The following is an 18,369-nucleotide window of genomic DNA, read 5'->3' as shown; positions in this document are numbered from 1 at the left end:
CAGGTGCTCCAGCTTCCTCCCACAGTCCAAAGACATGCAGGTTAATTGGTGACTCTAAATTGTCCGTAGGTGTGAATGTGAGTGTGAATGGTTGTCTGTCTCTATGTGTCAGCCCTGTGATAGTCTGGTGACCTGTCCAGGGTGAACCCCGCCTCTCACCCAGTGTCAGCTGGGATAGGCTCCAGCACCATGGCGACCCCTAACAAGATAAGCGGTTAGAAAATGGATGGATGGAGAATAATAGAGAGGATTGAGATAATTTACTTTTTTGTTTGTTTTATTTTGTTTCCTGCCAATCTACTGCCTCACACTCCAATCCACTAGGTGGCGGTAATGCGCCTGAAAGCTGGTTTGCCACCTACCATTAAACTCAGAGCAGACGAAGTAATATTTGTAGTAGCAGTAGTTGTGTCCACAGTCATGGCAACTTGTGCCAAATTTCCGATACCTCGGTTGCCCACACCGGCGTACAGTGCAAAACGAATCAAGAAGATGAAGACGATGGAGGAGAAGAGAGAGTTAAAGAAAAGGCTGAACAAGAAGAGAGACCAGACGAGGGTCTACATCGGGAAGGCTTTTTCTAGATGGCGACAGCTGCGGGAGCGTTATGGGCTGAAGAGCGACGAGGAGGTGGCCATGTTCCTCCTGGACAGGTAACGGTAACTTAACGGTTTCACTAACGGCTGGCTAAAGGAACGTTAGCACTACAATAGCTAACGTCACTGAGGCTAACAGCAGGCTAACAGCTAGCATATGCCCTGGGAGCTAACCTGGTACATAGTTAGCTAACTCTGTCTGCGTGCTAATGTTATGCTCCTGTTAGCATCTACACTCACCGGCCACTTTGTTAGGTACACCTGTTCAACTGTAGACATGGTGATTAAGGCAGGTCTGACGGCTAAAGGGGTCCAAGCTGGTGCTAGCAAGGTGTACCTAATAAAGTGGCCAGTGAGCATATTACAAACAAGCTTTTGACATCTTTTCAGATACACCATGAAACTACTCATCCTACAGAGCTACACGCGAGCTTATTATAGATCTGCTCACTTACTCCATGAATGTGTCCATCCAAGCAAAGTTGGCACTCAGCAGTATTTCTAATAATTGTGTTAATGTAAGGTCTGTCCTGTACCTTTAAAGTTATTTTCCCTGTTTGTGCAGGCTTTGATAGAGTTAATCCACTGTGTGTGTAATCTACCATGTGTGTGTGTGTGTTACAGCTATGATCAACACTGTCTAACATCAACCACATGTAAAAGAGGATCGACACATAAACTTCCAGCCCAACCTGCTTCAGGCATTTATTGCAGTTTCTCTGTGATCGGTGAGTGTTAAGGTTAATATGCTGGAGATCTCCACCTTACTGCTGTATCATTTTAATAATTTCCCTCTCTCTCTCTAACTCAGGTCCTACAAGCTAGAAGAAGGAAGAAGAGGTTTTTATATTTTACCCTGTCACTGCAGTCGAGATGTTCGGGCAAGTTTATTGTTTTAAAGTTTTATTTATCTATTTATTTTGTAGCTGAAATGATTCAAACATACAGGTAAACTTTGAAATTCATCTCATGTGTCCAAGTATGATTGCTCTCTGATATGTTCCTACAATAAGATGACATCAACCCTGAACGACTGAGTGAAATTACCAACATGCAGTTTAATTTGTGTGACCTGTTCAAACTGAAGATCTGTAACCTGCACAACATACAGAACCTCGTACGATACTTGTGTGTAAAGGCCCAGCTTGAGCTGCTGTGGAAGTGACTCACCCTCTGTGAAAAGTTGAAGTCAATCTGAAGAGGTAAAAGATGAAGTGATGAGGAGTTCAAACTGCTGCATCTGCTGGGTCTCATTATCATATTTGTTTTTAATTGAATGTTGTCTTGACAACCAGAGTTCCCGGCAGCAGGTTTGCTCCTCCTGTGGGTCAGAATGTTGAAAATTAAACATACAAATGTTAAATATCTGTTACTTTCCAACATATCTTATAATTCTTTGTTTAAAAAAAAGAAAGACAAGGAACAGTGTATAGTAAACAACACCGTTTAAAAAGCTTCTCTGTAAATGACAGGTGAGGCTTGAATTGCTGTTATTAATTGTTTTGCACTTTGTTTTCTTATTGTTTATACTATGAAAATAGCTGTTCCATATGTTTTGAATCGCAAAATGATATAGAAAAATGTTATTAAAAGAATTGTGTAAAAACATCATTTTGAATTGAGTCATCATGTTAAACAGTATCTATTTGGAACAGTGTTGAGGCGCCATATTGAAGTTTACATTTAACTTATTGTTGGAGTCGTGGCACTTTCAGGGTATAAAATCATGATTGTAGCTACTAAAGTTAAGGACCTGGGCACAACCAGTCGGATTATGTTGGACATATCCCTTCTGTAAATCTGACCTGTGATTCTAAAATAACAGGGACATCATTTATTAACCTTTATTTAACCAGGAAGGGTCCCATTGAGTTACAGTAACTCTTCTTCCAGGGAGTCCTGGCCAAGACTGGCGGCAAAAGTTACAAGTACACAAAAGACAAGACAATGGACACATACTGAAACCACGACAACACAAGTCAATCAGTACACATCACACTCAGCAAGACGCATAACAAGGCAAAACAGACATACTATTGAAAGGCACCAAGTTAGAAGCAGTGACACTGTTCAGTAATGGTTGATTTTAAAAGGTTTTTAAATGTGTTTAAAGGTGGGAAGTGACTCCAGATTTAAGGTGTTTTGGAGTTCATTCCAGGCGTATGGTGCGTATGAAGAGAAATCTGTTTTACCGAGTTCTGTTCTTGTTGAAGGAGTGGTTATTAGTATAGTATAGGAGCATTTGCATGCAGTTAAGATAAGCTGCATTGATCCACGTTTTTGTTACAGAATGTTTTACGTCTACCAAACCAGTAAAAAGCCAACACGCTTGGAAGATGCAGTTTGTTTCATGGCCACCAGGTGTCAGACAAGTACCAGAGAGAAACCACAGAAACACAGCACAACATACTGAACTGTAAATTCATTGTAGCCTTCAGTTCATTGATTACACTGTTAGTTTAGAACTCAGTCAGATTTACAAATTTATTGTTGGAGTCGTGGCAGTTTCAGGGTATAAAATCCTGACTGTAGCTCCTAAAGTTGAGGACCTGGGACCTTGGACATATTATTCATTTTGTAAAACTGACCTGTGATTCTCCAGTAACAGGGATGTCATTTGTGCCACTGTTTTTTTATCTCTGATGCTGTAGAAACTGAATTGATTCATGTTTTTGATACAGAATGTTTCTAGTCTACCATAGGAGTATAAAGCCAACTTGTTGCATGTGGATGATGCCGCAGTTTGTTTCATGGCCACCAGGTGTCAGACAAGTACCAGAGAGAAACACAGCACAACATACTGAGCTGTGAATTCACTGTAGCCTTCAGTTAATTGATTACATTGTAAGGTTAGAAATCAGTCAGTCAAGGGACCATGTCTGTAAATTGGCTACATGTATAAGTCCTATATACATTTTATTAAATGTCACATTGATGACATGTATCATCCCTGTTAAATGGAAAGAAAAAAAAAAAAATTTAAATCAGATTTATTTTTCAGTGGTAAATCATCTACAGATTATTCAGATTATTCATACTAAATGATAGGGTATACTAAAGTGATATGTACATTAATATTTAAAGAACAATAACAAATGATAATAATAATGCATTTTATTTATAAGCATCTTTAAGTCACCTAAGGACACTTTACAAAACCAGATCAGACAGTCAGTGCATAATGAAAGACAACAACAAACACAGGGTGTCTACAGGTCCTTAAAATGTCTTAAATTCAACATTACAACAATAAGGCCTTTCATAGTCATTAAATAGTATTAACTTTGAATTTGTGTGGTCTTCACTATGACAAAATATTTTGTCATTTTACTTCATACTTGCACTTACCTGTTGGCAAAATGTAGATTGACTTAACTCACTCTATTAAGCATATTCCTACGTAAGACTTACCTCTGCACAAGACCACATATATACTACTGACCTGCAATGCTTAAATAAGTAAAACATGATTTGTCCAAAAATGTGTCCTAAATATGGTTAGAAGGTGTCTTGAACAGGTCTGTAAAAGCATTAAACACCCTGTAACAACAGCAATACTGAAATACATACAGAGATAAAGCAATATATTCATAAAACATATTTTGAAACACCAGGAAAGGCTGTTCTAAAAAGACGAGTTTTCAGTTCTCTTAAATGAAGCAACAGCTGTGCAGTGACGCAGACCCACAGATTAGGGCCAGCCACACTGATGTGCTCGATTTGGGATTATAATCTAATATAATGTAATATTTTTATGGTATTTTTAGTAAAGTAAAATCAGTGGTCTTGTTTTTTCTTTAGTGAATTGCACATCTATTAAGAAACAGTATTAATTCAAATAAAAACAAGAAGTTTGTGCTCTAGAGAAAGGATCAGCACTCAGTGAATAACCTCCTAAGCCCTATGATAAGCTATTATGGCAAGGCTTAACTATACAGACCAGTGAGCAGTGATAACTAACATGTCTTTGGGGTCATCAGGTGGGAACCTCCTTTAACCAGTGTTTCGTCTAGTTGGTCCCACGACACCTCCAGGAGGCTAGACAGTGATCTCTGGCGTCCCAGAGACACTCCCCTAATGCCAGGTCTCACTGCTCCCCGCACCAACCCAACAACCTCCTTTACCTTACCTATACTACCACAGAGGAGGTAGACCCAGGGAGAGTAGTCTAATTAAGGCTATAACACTCCCCCGCTGGGTTAGGCTGTACAGTCTACCTCCCCAAGATGAGCCATTAAGACAGCCTCCTTTACCTTACTTACACATGGCTTTCTCAGCCCAAACAGCACTGCCACCTTCAACAAACCCAGGCTCCGTACATGCGAGCTCCAGGTAGAGACAGTGCTGATACTACCTTTCCTAGCACATTCACCATACTCAATTTCACACGCTACATAGCATAACTCCAATATAAGCTGAAGTTAAAGGTAAAGAAAGTCAAAGTTATATTTATACTGTGTTCAGATCAGTGGAACTACAGTGGACTTCACCTCAGACACTGAATGAACACGAGTCATTTCTACTGGTGTTTTCTTTTTGAACAGTTCTTTGTGTGTATATTTTTTTACTTAGTGTATATTTAATAATAAAAGTTATCCAATCCAAATGTTTTAGGGAGAGTTGGAATTATGTAAATATCTAATTCATGATGATACAGATCGAAACGGGAAAACTTCTGATGAAGATCCGTGTGGTTCTTTTGTTAACCAGACCTACACACTTGATATAGATCCATTACTTTCAACTAGAGGGTAAATCAGAAAACATAAAATCTAACACCTGTGAGTACTATACTTGAGTTGGTTTTGTTATTTGTACGTCCACTTTGGTACAAAACTGCAGATGTCTAATTTAGGGATGGATTAGACCAGTAAAAAAAAGGTTGTATCATAAAACTTAGGATCATGAATCTTGTATTTACAGTTTGACCATTTCATGACAACCTTTTGCATCTCAATGCAGCAGACGTTTTGGTCCATCCTGGCCCTCAGACCCACTAATGTCCCCTCTTTCCCAGTCCACGGCTCCCCCTACTGTTTCAAAACCTGCCTCATTTGTCAGGCTCAAACAAAGATTATGATGCAGTTAGCACTCCATAAATGGGCTTGGGTTGACAAGACAAGAGTTATTTTTAATCCCCGGGTGTTACTGCGACTGATACTGGGAAAAGGACCAAGACACCAAAAGAGACCAACAGGAAAAACGCACTAAAAGAGCGTCATGAAGATGACTCAGTATCACTGTGGGACTGAAACATGTTCAGTAGCCAGTAACAGTGGCCTAGTTGGCAGAGCAGTAAACTCAGAATGTGGTCAGCACCATATGTCTCAGCATGTGTGTGCGTTTGAACAGAAATGTAGATGAAAGAGAGGAGAGACGTAGCAGGGAATGCGGAGGCGGGATGGAACAAAAGAGAAGAGGGAGTGGTAAGGAAGAAGGTGGAGGAGGATGAAAAGGTGTGATAGAGGAGAGGTGGATCAAAAAGGAGGAGGGCAAATGAGAAGAGATGTTACATAACAGGAAGTAAAGGAGTGGCAGTTCAGCCTACTAGGAACTCCATGCAATTTACGTCCAATTCCAGCATTCATTGGCAATGCAGGAAGTAGTGTATCGTTTATGTAGAAAGGTGGAAAGTGAGGGAGCGGAGGCCGGAGTTCACGTTCAGCTAATGCTGGCCTTGTGATTAATGGTATCCATCATCCGTTCTTAACCAAAGCTGCTGCAGGCAGATATTATAGACAGCAAGTGTCTTTCAGATTTTGGCATTTGATGTAAAAATTCATCGTGCATGTGGAGGAAGCAGCATGAAGAGGAGGGAATTTCCGGCCCAGCTGGCAGAAGGAAATGTTGGCATCGTACATTTCTGCAAATCACAGATTCGTCAGCATTTGTACGTTTCAAATGTATCAGATGATGATGTGGTGGATGGCGTGACACCTCTGCAAGATGTCTGCCAAGCTGCAGACCTTTATTTGAGACAAACAAACAACAAACCAATTGATTTTAGTGACCTGTCATTGTGTTTTGGACAATAGTGGATTGTTTTTCATTTTTCATTGTTATGCTGATGACTCACAGATGTATCTGCCCATTAGACACTGGAATGATGTGTTCACTCAATGACTGCCTTACTGATCTTAAAAGTTGGATGTCAAAAAAATGTTCTTCAGCTGAATTCAGATGAAACAGAGATCGTCGTCATCGGGCCCCACCATGTTACACAGCAAGTTCTACCTTTGGCTGGTGCCCTAGTGGATAATATCAAACCTGTTGCAAGAAATCTTTGCGTCTGGCTTTACAGATATTTAAGTTTTGAGCAGGACGTCACAAAGCTTGTTCAATCATGTTTTTATCATCATGGAAATATTTTCAAAAATATGATTAATTTTAACTTTTAAAGACACGGAGACAATTTTACACACCTTCATCTCATCACGCCTGGGTCACTGCGTTAGCCTTTTTTCTTGCCTGAATCAAAGATCTAGTGATGGACTCCAGACTGGACAGGTTTTTAACCAGAACCAAGAGACGTGATCACATCACTGCAGTTTCAGCCTCTTTTTAAAATAGATTTTAATATTTTACTGATTACTTTTAAGGCTCTTCATGGTCTCTCTCCCAGCTATATCTCCGACCTCTTAGTGCCGTACACTCTAGGACGTACTTTTAGGTCCTCAGGCAGAGGTCTTTTGTCTGTTCCAGAGGCCTGGCTGAAAACTAAAGGGGACAGAGTGTTTGCTGTCAGGGCCCGAGGCTCTGGAACAATCTGCCCAAGGAAATCTGCTCTGCAGAGTCAGTGATCTCTTTTAAATCCCTTCTTAAAACATTCTTTTATTAGAGAGCCTTACCTGATTTACTTTTTACTTTTATTTCCTCAGTTTTTGTGTCCTAAAAAGTTGTCATCAGTTCTTGTAAAAGTTGTGGTATTCATGTCTTGATTGATATAATAAAGCACTTTGGGTAACACTTCACTTGAAGGTATCTACATAAGAGTGACATGACACTGTCATGAACTTGTCATAAACATTATGTACATGTCATAAATGTTTATGACTGCTGTCATTAAGTGTCATTAGTTTTTTGTAATGACAAGTTGACATTGTTTGGGTTGTCTTGATTATGACAACTTGACATTAAGTCTCCTGCTGAGACAGTCCCACAAAAAGCTGGTATTTTAAGCCAAGACATGATCGTTTCCTCACCATAACCAAGTCATTTTTGTGCCCACTGCAAAGTCTTAGGGCTGCAAAATAGTTTGTTTTGGGTGCATCAGTACAATAAACAAACTAGAAAGTACAGCAGAGATATTCACACACCAATGTAACTGAGCTAGAGAGCCACAAAAATGTCCACAGGCAGAGATCAATGCAAAAACAGTCAATTTATTTAAGACATGCATAAAAAAGGTGCTCAAAATGCAAAAAACTGTGACAAAAAGTGAGTAAAAACAGCAGCAAATGTTTCAGTGCTGCTGACATGAGAGCTTCACTGAACAGGTAGAGACACAGATAGATCCCCACCAGGTGTGATACATCAGTCAGCTGGTGCCACCAATTAGATGAGGTCAACTCCCAGGTGCAGAAGCACGTCTACCAAATCAAAGTGATCTGTCATACGAGTACGACACTAGTTAGTGTTACATATTAGCAACATCACAAGCCAAATGTCTTTGGAAAGTTAGTGTTTGAATATGCTGAAACACAGCAGTGAGATGTGTCAGTCGCAAGAATCAAAATCAGAACAGTGTTTGAGATGTTGACTAAAACATGAAATTCATTTGAACATGTCAAATGTGGAGCTGGAATGGACGATTGGTTTGATTTTAAGTAGTCTACTGACAGTAAAATTTCTCTAAAAGTTTGTTTAGGAGCTCCGAGGACATTGTGTGTGATGAATGAAAAATTGGAGAGACATCTAACAATCCATAGCTCCTTTCATGACTCTGCTGTTGAAGCCAATTTTCCAGTCATGCCATGTCATGTGAGGTGCAAGAGAACAGTGTGAGAGAGAAAATCATATGCAAAGGTTGATCAACAGTTTCGGCTTCCTGTTGAAGGCGTGGTTTATGAAGCTGATCTATTTATGGCAACTTCCTTCCAGAAAGCAAAACTAGTTGGTACAAGTGCTGTGCTACACAGAGAGAAGGACTGTCAGCACGGTTTATGGTTAGAAAAACACATTTTAGGTTTCGAGTTGGCACAGTAGAGAGAAACAAGGTTATTTTGATGATAAGTTTGGGGTTTAGAAGCAAGGAAGTCTATATTTTAAGTGGATACATTGAGATCATAAAAACTGAAAGGTAGTTAAAATGTTTAGGGTCAGTCATTGCAAAAACAGGCTCAGGTAAAGTCCAGGTGGGTGACGGTCGAGTATTTGTTCAGCTACAGTAACTTTGTGTCATAAATCTCAGTTCCTGACACCATGTTTGAACTTTGAGCCTTCTGCAAATGATGTTGTCTGACAGAGAAGCAATGAACGAGCACCTGCTGAAAATACTGATCGTTGGCGATGGAACTGTTGGAAAAACCTCCTTTGTGAGCCGCTACGTCAACGGACTGTTCAGCAAGAGCTACAAGGCGACAGTGGGAGGTAAGGCTGCTTCGGTCTATCAAGGTGCTGTAGGAGAATGTGACTGTACAGGATCTTAATCTTGGGTTGGATCATGTGTGTGTGTGTGTGTGTGTGTGTGTGTGTGTGTGTGTGTGTGTGTGTGTGTGTGTGTGTGTGAGTGAATATTTCATTACTGCTGAAAACTTTATACAGATGTGTTTCAGTAGGGCAAAATGTGGCCCAGGTAACACGTTACAGCAGGAACTCCCACAGACACTGTTTTGAGTACTTTGGCAGGTCTCTGTAGACAGATTTCTGTCATCGCAATAATGTCACAACGGTGCAAGATACATTAAAAAAAACTTCATAGGTGTGTACTTGAGGTCAAAATGAAGGCCAAGGTTCAATCCCCTGCTCAAAGTGGTGAAAGGGTGAAGTAAGAAAGGGGTCATTGGCCCACCCACCACCTGGGGTGGCTGTGGTTCAGAAGCGAGAGCAGGTTGTCCACTTATTGGGAGATCCTTGGGAAAGATACTAAACCCCATCTGTGTGTGAATGTGTGTGCAAATGGGTGAATGTGACATGTAGTGTAAAAGCGCTTTGATTGGTCAAGGGACTAGAAAAGCACTATATTGCTTTACGCCCCTGGCCGACATTCTCTTTAAGTCATGGATTGCTATATCACCACTGGAGTGATCCCATCTCAAGATGGTCTCTATTTCTGCATAAGCTGAGAAATATCTTGAACCTCCGGAACTTATTTAACCTGTTAAGAACTTTTTTCAGTATATCCTAAATACTTTGTCAAACAGGTGACACATGGCTCTTGAAAAACAGTTTTTCGCCTGATAATGGCAATTTAATCTCAAACTTTATTCAAAAAGTCCGTGTTTAACATTTGAAGGGAGCTAAAATGAAACCTGCTGCTCACTCTCACTTTTTCTAATGTTCTCCTGCTTCATTGAAGCTTTATTGGCATTAGGATTAAATAAAAAATGTTTCCAAAGAATAAACATAAACAGAGGAGAGTAAATAATACATATAACAAATACACACAAAGAAGTGCTATACAGTAAATGGCTTGTTTGTATTTCACATGAAACAACTAGCTGTTGATATCACTTATAGGTGGTGTAAGACTGGTCTCATGAAAAAAGACCAAACCAACATTGTGTTAGTCTTCCTCTAAATGCTTTGACTTCCCTACCCTGGAACCTAAGCCAAAAGCATGATAGTGTGCTGAACATTTCAGCTGAGGAGAGTTTGAGGAAACTCTTGTGTTTCAATGAAAGTCTGGAATTTTACATTTTAATTTCAAAATTTTGCCTATTTGAAGTGGTCTGTACATAGAAATCAGTTTCTGTCCTCACTTCTGTTTCAGTTCTTTCACTTCTCATTTATTTCTCTTCACTTCTCTTTCTCTAATATCTGTTTTCTTTATTTCTGCAGTGGATTATGCTGTGAAGCTGCTGCACTGGTCCGATAAAGATAAAGTTAGACTGCAACTATGGGACATCGCAGGTACAAAACATTTCCAGTCGATGGGTGGGTGGGTGGATAGATGGAAGGATGACACAGAGAACTTTCTGTCCTTCCCTCAGGCCAGGAGCGTTTCATATCCATGACCAGGATCTATTATAAAGGCGCAATGGGATGTGTCGTGATGTTTGACGTCACCAACTCGTCCAGCTTCCTTAACTGTCGCCATTGGAAACGAGACCTTGACAACAAGGCAATGCTGCCCAACGGAGACTCCATCCCCTGCATCCTGCTGGCCAACAAGGTGATTCAGTGCATTTACATAATGAATGATGTATCCTGAAACCCTTCTGGCTCACTTTTTAAATGCACTGCTACATTCAGCTTCCCACCATTTTGAGACTCTTCCAGTGAATCAAATGAATAAATAATCAGTTGAATACAACATTTTATGAAGTAAAATCATTTCATGGGAGGATCAGCATTTCCCATTAAAATGAATTAAAAAAGTTAACAAAGTTAAGGTCATTTTTACTATTTTGTTTTACACAATGTTCGGCTCTTTTTACCCCCTGAAAGACCATTTTTAGGTCTGATGTATGGCATACCTTTTTTTCAGCACAATCCAGTATTAGGCTAAAGGCCTTTGCACACCAAGTCCTTGTTTTTTGTTCGAAATTGTTGCACATCTAAACATAAATACAACCTTACGTTGCATCAAACATGTTTGCACATCTACTCCAAAACTTTGGCCAGTCTATTAACTTTTCAAATCAGGTTTGATTTTCCACAGGTTTTTTTTCGCATCCATCAAAAGCCTTTAGAGAGGTGTTTGACCAAGGAGCAGCGAGGAAAATGTGTCATAACCTGCAGGATACATATATTTATATACAGTGGTGTGAAAAAGTGTTTGCCCCCTTCCTGATTTCTTACTTTTTTGCATGTTTTCCACACTTAAATGTTTCAGATCATCAAACAAATTTAAACATTAGTCAAAGATAACACAAGTAAACACAAAATGCAGTTTTCAAATGAAGGGTTTTATTAATGAGGAAGAAAAAAATCCAAAGCTACATGGCCCTGTGTGAAAAAGTGTTTGCCCCCCAGCTCCTGTTAAAACATAACTGTGGTTGATCACACCTGAGTTCAATTTCTGTAGCCACACCCAGGCCTGATTACTGCACACCTGTTCCCAATCTAGAAATCACTTAAATAGGACCTACCTGACAAAGTGAAGTAGACCAAAAGATCCTCAAAAGCTACAGACATCATGCCGAGATCCAAAGAAATTCAGGAACAAATGAGAAAAAAAGTAATTGAAATCTATCAGTCTGGAAAAGGTTATAAAGCCATTTCTAAAGCTTTGGGACTCCAGCGAACCACAGTGAGAGCCATTATCCACAAATGGCGAAAACACGGAACAGTGGTGAACTTTCCCAGGAGTGGCCGGCCGACCAAAATTACCCCAAGAGCGCAGCGACGACTCATCCAAGAGGTGACAAAAGACCCCACAACAACATCTAAAGAACTGCAGGCATCACTTGCCTCAGTTAAGGTCAGTGTTCATGACTCCACCATAAGAAAGAGACTGGGCAAAAATGGCCTGCATGGCAGAGTTCCAAGACGAAAACCACTGCTAAGCAAAAAGAACATTAAGGCTCGTCTCATTTTTGCCAGAAAACATCTTGATGATCCCCAAGACTTTTGGGAAAATATTCTGTGGACTGACGAGACAAAAGTTGAACTTTTTGGAAGGTCTGTGTCCCATTACATCTGGCGTAAAAGTAACACCGCATTTCAGAAACAGAACATCATACCAACAGTAAAATATGGTGGTGGCAGTGTGATGGTCTGGGGCTGTTTTGCTGCTTCAGGACCTGGAAGACTTGCTGTGATAAATGGAAGCATGAATTCTGCTGTCTACCAAAAAATCCTGAAGGAGAATGTCCGGCCATCTGTTCGTGACCTCAAGCTGAAGCGAACTTGGGTTCTACAGCAGGACAATGATCCAAAACACACCAGCAAGTCCACCTCTGAATGGCTGAAGAAAAACAAAATGAAGACTTTGGAGTGGCCTAGTCAAAGTCCTGACCTGAATCCTATTGAGATGCTGTGGCATGACCTTAAAAAGGCGGTTCATGCTCGAAAACCCTCCAATGTGGCTGAATTACAACAATTCTGCAAAGATGAGTGGGCCAAAATTCCTCCACAGCGTTGTAAAAGACTCATTGCAAGTTATCGCAAACGCTTGATTGCAGTAGTTGCTGCTAAGGGTGGCCCAACCAGTTATTAGGTTTAGGGGGCAAACACTTTTTCACACAGGGCCATGTAGCTTTGGATTTTTTTCTTCCTCATTAATAAAACCCTTCATTTAAAAACTGCATTTTGTGTTTACTTGTGTTATCTTTGACTAATGTTTAAATTTGTTTGATGATCTGAAACATTTAAGTGTGGAAAACATGCAAAAAAGTAAGAAATCAGGAAGGGGGCAAACACTTTTTCACACCACTGTATATATATGTGCGACGAGAAAGAGGAACAGGGTAGAAGTGCACAGAGGCCCAACAAGACAAAGGAGTAGAAATAGCTTTACAGCCAAATCTGGCCCCCAGTAGGCTGCTGAATGGCCCCCCAACCATTTTCTAATTCATAATGATAACAAACAGATTCGTTACAATGGGAAAGCATCAAAATAAGTGCCAGGGGAGGATCCTCTGGACCCCCAAAAACAGGTCCAGGCTAAGCCCTGAATGTCCTCAAATCCTAGAATTGCCTGTGCATACACCTGACCTGTTAGGGGGCTGCTGTATTTGGCCCCTAGCCTCCTTTCATTTAGTAAAAGTGGCCCCCTGGCAAAGGAACTTGAGTATCTCTGTCCGATAGGCTATAGAAGTAATGTCTTTGACATCTTTCAAGACAAACAGAAAGAAACAGAAGCCTATCCAGAAATGCACAACAACAATGATGATGCCTCCAGCAGTGAGCAATTTAATAGCTGCACAGTATTATTTCATAACTAAGGTAGCCGCAGTACCAAATGCAACATGCAGGCAGTGGCTCATATGTGTCCTTACATTTTGACTCGTATTCTAAATTTTCACAATGAATAGAACAAAACATTTTACCGTGCTCAGTGTGCAAGGTATCTGTGCACTCTATCAGAGGATGGATTTACAAAATGCATAAAAAAACATGGACTTGGTGTACAAAGGCCGTTAGGTTATCAGGTCAAGTCAATTCAATTATAAAGCCCAATATCACAAATTTGCCTCAGGGGTCTTTACAATCTGTACAGCACACAGACCTTCTGTCCTTTACCTGGCTCCAGAGAAGGAAAAAATTCCCTGAATGAGGAAAAATGAAAGAAACCTCAGGAACAGCAACTGAGGAGCAAAATCAGTATCTCACTCCAACCTCTGGGAGTCGTGCAAGACTGTGACCCACTCAATTTACAACGACACAATGTCTCTCTGCCCCTCCCTCTCCGTCTCTACAGTGTGACCTACCTCAGCGGGTCGTGTCAGCGGACAGCATCGACAAGTTCAGTCAGGCCAACGGCTTCATCACGTGGATGGAGATTTCAGTAAAAGAGAACAAGAACATTGGAGAGGCTATGAGGTAACTCAAGAAGATGACATGATACAGTGTGAATGGAGAGAACATTTCAAGGTAATAGGCTGGAGTAGACTAACAGAAACAAGCAGGCCTGCCATTCTAAATAGCCAACAAGAAATCCCTCTCACCTTTGTAGAGTCATTGTGAATGAAAACTGTGCACCCATTATTGAGTCATTCTTCTTGGTCTGAATCACAGGAGCAACCAGGAAAGAAAAGCGTCCTTTCACACAGTTCTTTGTCCTGGTCTCTTCCTAGTTCTGTTTTAAAGTTCTCCAAAGGGATGCAACCTGGTGGCATCACTCACTGATCGTTACAGGTCCACCTAATGAATGCAAACAAAGGCTTAATTGCTTAGTGAGTAGAACTGGGCAATATATCGAAAGTATATTGATATCATCTCAAATTGTGGATATTGTAATATAAATGTTTCCTGTTTTAAAGGCAGCATTACAGTAAAGGGATGTTTGCCTTTACCCACTTTGTCATAATATCGGGGCATTACTGATGATTATTAAAAATCTCATTGAGTGGAAGCACCAACAGTCAATCCTGCAATATTATCACATTATTGAGGTGTTAAGTCAAACATATTGTGATGTTTGATTTTAGCCATATTGCCCAGCTCTATTAGTAAGTTGGAAATCCCATACACATGTGTTGTCTGCTGTTGGGTTTAAACGTTATGGCTTCCTTGGTCACAGTTATATAGCCTAGTTAGTAAACAAGGTAAATATAATGGACGTAGCCACCATGACATCACCCAGTGGTTTGTGGACTCCAGTTTTAAGCCTCAAATTAGGCATTTTGGCCAGTGCCATCTTTGATTTTTGGAGCCAGAAGTGACCATATTTGGCCCAGAGCGTGGCGCTAACCTTAATGCTAACTAGGTTGGCATGATGCATTTACAGCTATGGCTGATTTCGATAATGCTAATGCTAATTTTTAATAGCGAAAAGCAGGATTAAAACAATATGTAACTAGAAAAGCACTCAGAGAGTGGAGATCTCCGTCAAGTAGGTGATATTCCCTTACTTTCACTAACCGCTAACGTTTGTCAATCGCTAACGTTATGTGCATGACCAAAACATCAAGTTGGGAGGCAGTTTTAATCAACAGCAGCGTCTTGAACATACCGTGTCACTGAGTCAGGAAAATCCCCATTCAGTCAGACGATAGGCTTTATGTGTTCCTGACGAACCCAAGTAGGCCTACTCGCCACTGCCAACCGGTGGCGCACGTCTGGTCATGGAATGAGTCTATTCTAAAACACAGTGCTATTTAGCGCTATTTTATTATTTTATCCACTTTGCTTCAACCGATCACCACCAAAATTCATCATCATCTGTTCCTTGTCCCATTATCCACCTTTCCTGAAAATTTCATCAAAATCCGTTCATAACTTTTTGAGTTCTTTTGCAGACAAACAAACAGACCAACGCCGCCGAAAACGTAACCTCCTTGGCGGAGGTAATTACTGGAAAAACAGAACATCCAACTCCATGGAGTCTCTTTTAGTACAACCCAATGCTGATCGATCATTTTTTAGGCAACCAAAATGTTACAATTCACTCTCATGAACTGAAAACACACTGAAACAGTGACGGCTTCGGCCACACTTACAGCCTGTGAACCTGGGGTTATGCCATGGTTACGTTAGCCAACCACCACTGTCGCCATGGCAGAGCCTTGTCAATGGATGGCACCCACCTGTCACTCAAAGCAGCCAGGCCCTAGAGACATGTATAAACATGTTTACTTATGCGTAAAGTCGGGCGTTTTAACATGGAAGTCTATGGGGATTGACCACGGATGTATAAAGAGACCTGGATGCAGCATTGGAGGCAGGACCCCATTCATTTCTATAAAAGTTGCTCAGGAGCGCATGAAGCCAAAAAAGGTCTATTTCTGCTGCATGAAATTACCCATATGATCATCACTGCTTCCGCATCATTGGGCCCAAGGAGCAAGCCTGCAAGAGATTACCACTACTTCCAGTTTAGCGCTTCACTAACATGAATGGGAATAAAAATGATTCAATCTTACGGCTCTTCTAGACTTTCCAAATGTTATTGGAATGAATGGATTAAATGTTGATAGTGGGATGAGTCATTTTGCAGAGGTTGAGATGCTCAGTGCCCAGTGTAAATCTATGGGGAAAAGTATTTTTGGGCCCATATGGCATCACGTGACAGACCTCACAAATTACAGTACCACTGTTCAGCCACTACAAAAACTGACTTCAAAACCCGGCGCTCTTCCTGGGGACCTGGGTTTGACGTGTTTCTGGAGCCAGCCTCATGTGGCCATTTGAGGAACTGCAGTTTTTGGCACTCTTTGATGGCTTCACTTTTCAGCCCCGGAGGTTGCTGATCGGTTTCTGTTTGATTTCTCATGTAAAAGTTTTAACAGCGAACTGGAATGATATCATAGTCATTTGCAAACTTAATTTCTCACATGTTAATGTAAATTCACCATGATTAGGTGGGTATACTAATAGGTAGATGGGTAGGTTACCAAGGAGGAAGTGGGTATACTCTCCTATATATTCCAATGGCTATTTGGCTGATAGGTGGGTATACTGTAAACAGCAAGAAAAGGAGTTGGGTATCCCCTCCATACCTACGTATACCCTCCTCCACACCACTGAATTTAACCCCAACACTGCGATACTGCTCCACCAACATGTGTTTTTTGTGTTTAGTGAAGGCATCTGCAAACGTGACTTACAGCTTCCAGCCTTTTCATTCAGGTGGCCCCACACCTAGTTGTTCACAGCCTTGGCCTAAATCTTGACAGATCACAGACGGGTTTACAATGGGAGGCAAAAAGGATGTGGAGGTGGTAGCCTTCATCCCCCACTCTTGCAGGCAAACACTGAGAGTTTTCTTTTGAAAAAGTCAGGAGTGACGCATTAGATGTTGAAGGTTGGCAAAAGCATCAAAATGGGCAGGAAATTAAGATGGCGTCATGGGAACATTTTACTTTACTTTCATCCAGACTGAATTTCAACAAGTGTGCCGGCAGCATGGAAACAAGGAGATAACTGATGAAGGACACAGGCTGCTATGCAACCTGTTTCTGCTGTATATGAGTGAGTGTAAGAGTGTAGCTCGACATGTTTGGGAAAGTTGTCAGTGTATCTCTGTAATGCCACTGGGACAGAAGCCTGTAATTTAGGTTGATGGACAAACACTTTCCTAAATGTGAAATATATTCTGATGATTCATATAAGTGTCTACATCTGTTGTGTTTCAGGAGGTTGGTGCAGAATATTTTGTCCGTTCAGTCCAGCCTGGACCCCCTCCAACCTGAACCCCAAGACAGCGTTTACCCTCAACTGGACTCAGAGTGCACCAGTAGAGGAGAAGGCTGCTGCTGAATCACAGGAACAAGCAAACACAGCCAAGACCTGCTCATTAGTTTAGATTCTCAAGTTGTTTCAAGCGCCACTGAGCAAGGCACTTCACCCTCAAGTACTAAGTGAGTCTGTCCGCTAATAGAAGAGGACAAAGAAGCACCAGGAGGCTGTCAGTAGAGGCGTCTTATATATAAGGAGGTGTAGATTGGTTTTACTGAGAAGATCTTTAGCAGGTGTTCATGTCTGAGTCTGCATGGATCCAAAATGACACTATGAATATTAAAGCAGCACAGAGTCTTACAAGTGTCACTAAAACTATGTTCTATTCTAGACGATGTACGATTAGAAAATATGTGGGAAAGCAGCAGCAGCAGTTGTACTGTCACAAAGCCTGAATCAAGGTTTCTCAAAAAAATCCAGTCCTTTAACTCCAGATCCAAACAATCTAATCTAATTAAAATACAAGGAGTCTCTGTGTCTGCCTGACCTGCGATATCCTCCACAACCGTTCATCCAATCAAAATCGCACTTGTGTATTGCTGAGGACCAAGGAAAGTTCAATGTCAAGTGCGAGCTCTTGAGATCTAAGGGACATTTTTATCGGTAGTGCTACCACCAGAACTACACACTGTGTTGTGTATTGAGAGGGGAACCCTATTGACTGCAACACCCAGGCCATTAGGAAAGCTGCCAAGCCTTGCTTTTAATTAGTCCCAGTGGCCACTCACGGTATTGCAAGGAAAAAAACGCTGCCGCCATAAAAGCATTT

General features: G+C 41.0%; 1 protein-coding gene across 2 annotated transcripts; it reads left to right on the top strand.

Annotated features, from left to right (window-relative positions):
- Positions 1–8,727: 8,727 nt before the first annotated feature.
- Positions 8,728–17,903, top strand: LOC126402234 (ras-related protein Rab-7L1-like). Of its 2 annotated transcripts, XM_050064027.1 has the most exons (6): positions 8,728–8,950; positions 9,061–9,185; positions 10,596–10,667; positions 10,748–10,929; positions 14,122–14,243; positions 17,498–17,903. In XM_050064027.1, exons 2-6 carry the CDS (start codon positions 9,068–9,070, stop codon positions 17,619–17,621), a joined length of 618 nt encoding a protein of 205 aa, XP_049919984.1. In that variant the 5' UTR covers positions 8,728–8,950; positions 9,061–9,067; the 3' UTR covers positions 17,622–17,903. The 2 variants fall into 2 exon arrangements, with proteins under 2 accessions (XP_049919984.1, XP_049919983.1); XM_050064026.1 differs by having other exon boundaries at positions 8,728–9,185.
- Positions 17,904–18,369: the final 466 nt, after the last annotated feature.

This window comes from Epinephelus moara, chromosome 16, assembly GCF_006386435.1.
Source record: "Epinephelus moara isolate mb chromosome 16, YSFRI_EMoa_1.0, whole genome shotgun sequence".
In the NCBI taxonomy this organism is placed as follows: Eukaryota; Metazoa; Chordata; class Actinopteri; order Perciformes; family Serranidae; genus Epinephelus; species Epinephelus moara.
This window is presented reverse-complemented; position numbering and strand designations above follow the sequence as displayed.

Coding starts and splice junctions, on each gene's coding strand:
- LOC126402234 (XM_050064026.1), top strand. CDS start 9,044: ATGATGTTGTCTGACAGAGAAGCAATGAACGAGCACCTGCTGAAAATA. Junction 10,668..10,747: donor GCAACTATGGGACATCGCAG/GTACAAAACATT, acceptor TCCTTCCCTCAG/GCCAGGAGCGTTTCATATCC. Junction 10,930..14,121: donor GCATCCTGCTGGCCAACAAG/GTGATTCAGTGC, acceptor CCGTCTCTACAG/TGTGACCTACCTCAGCGGGT.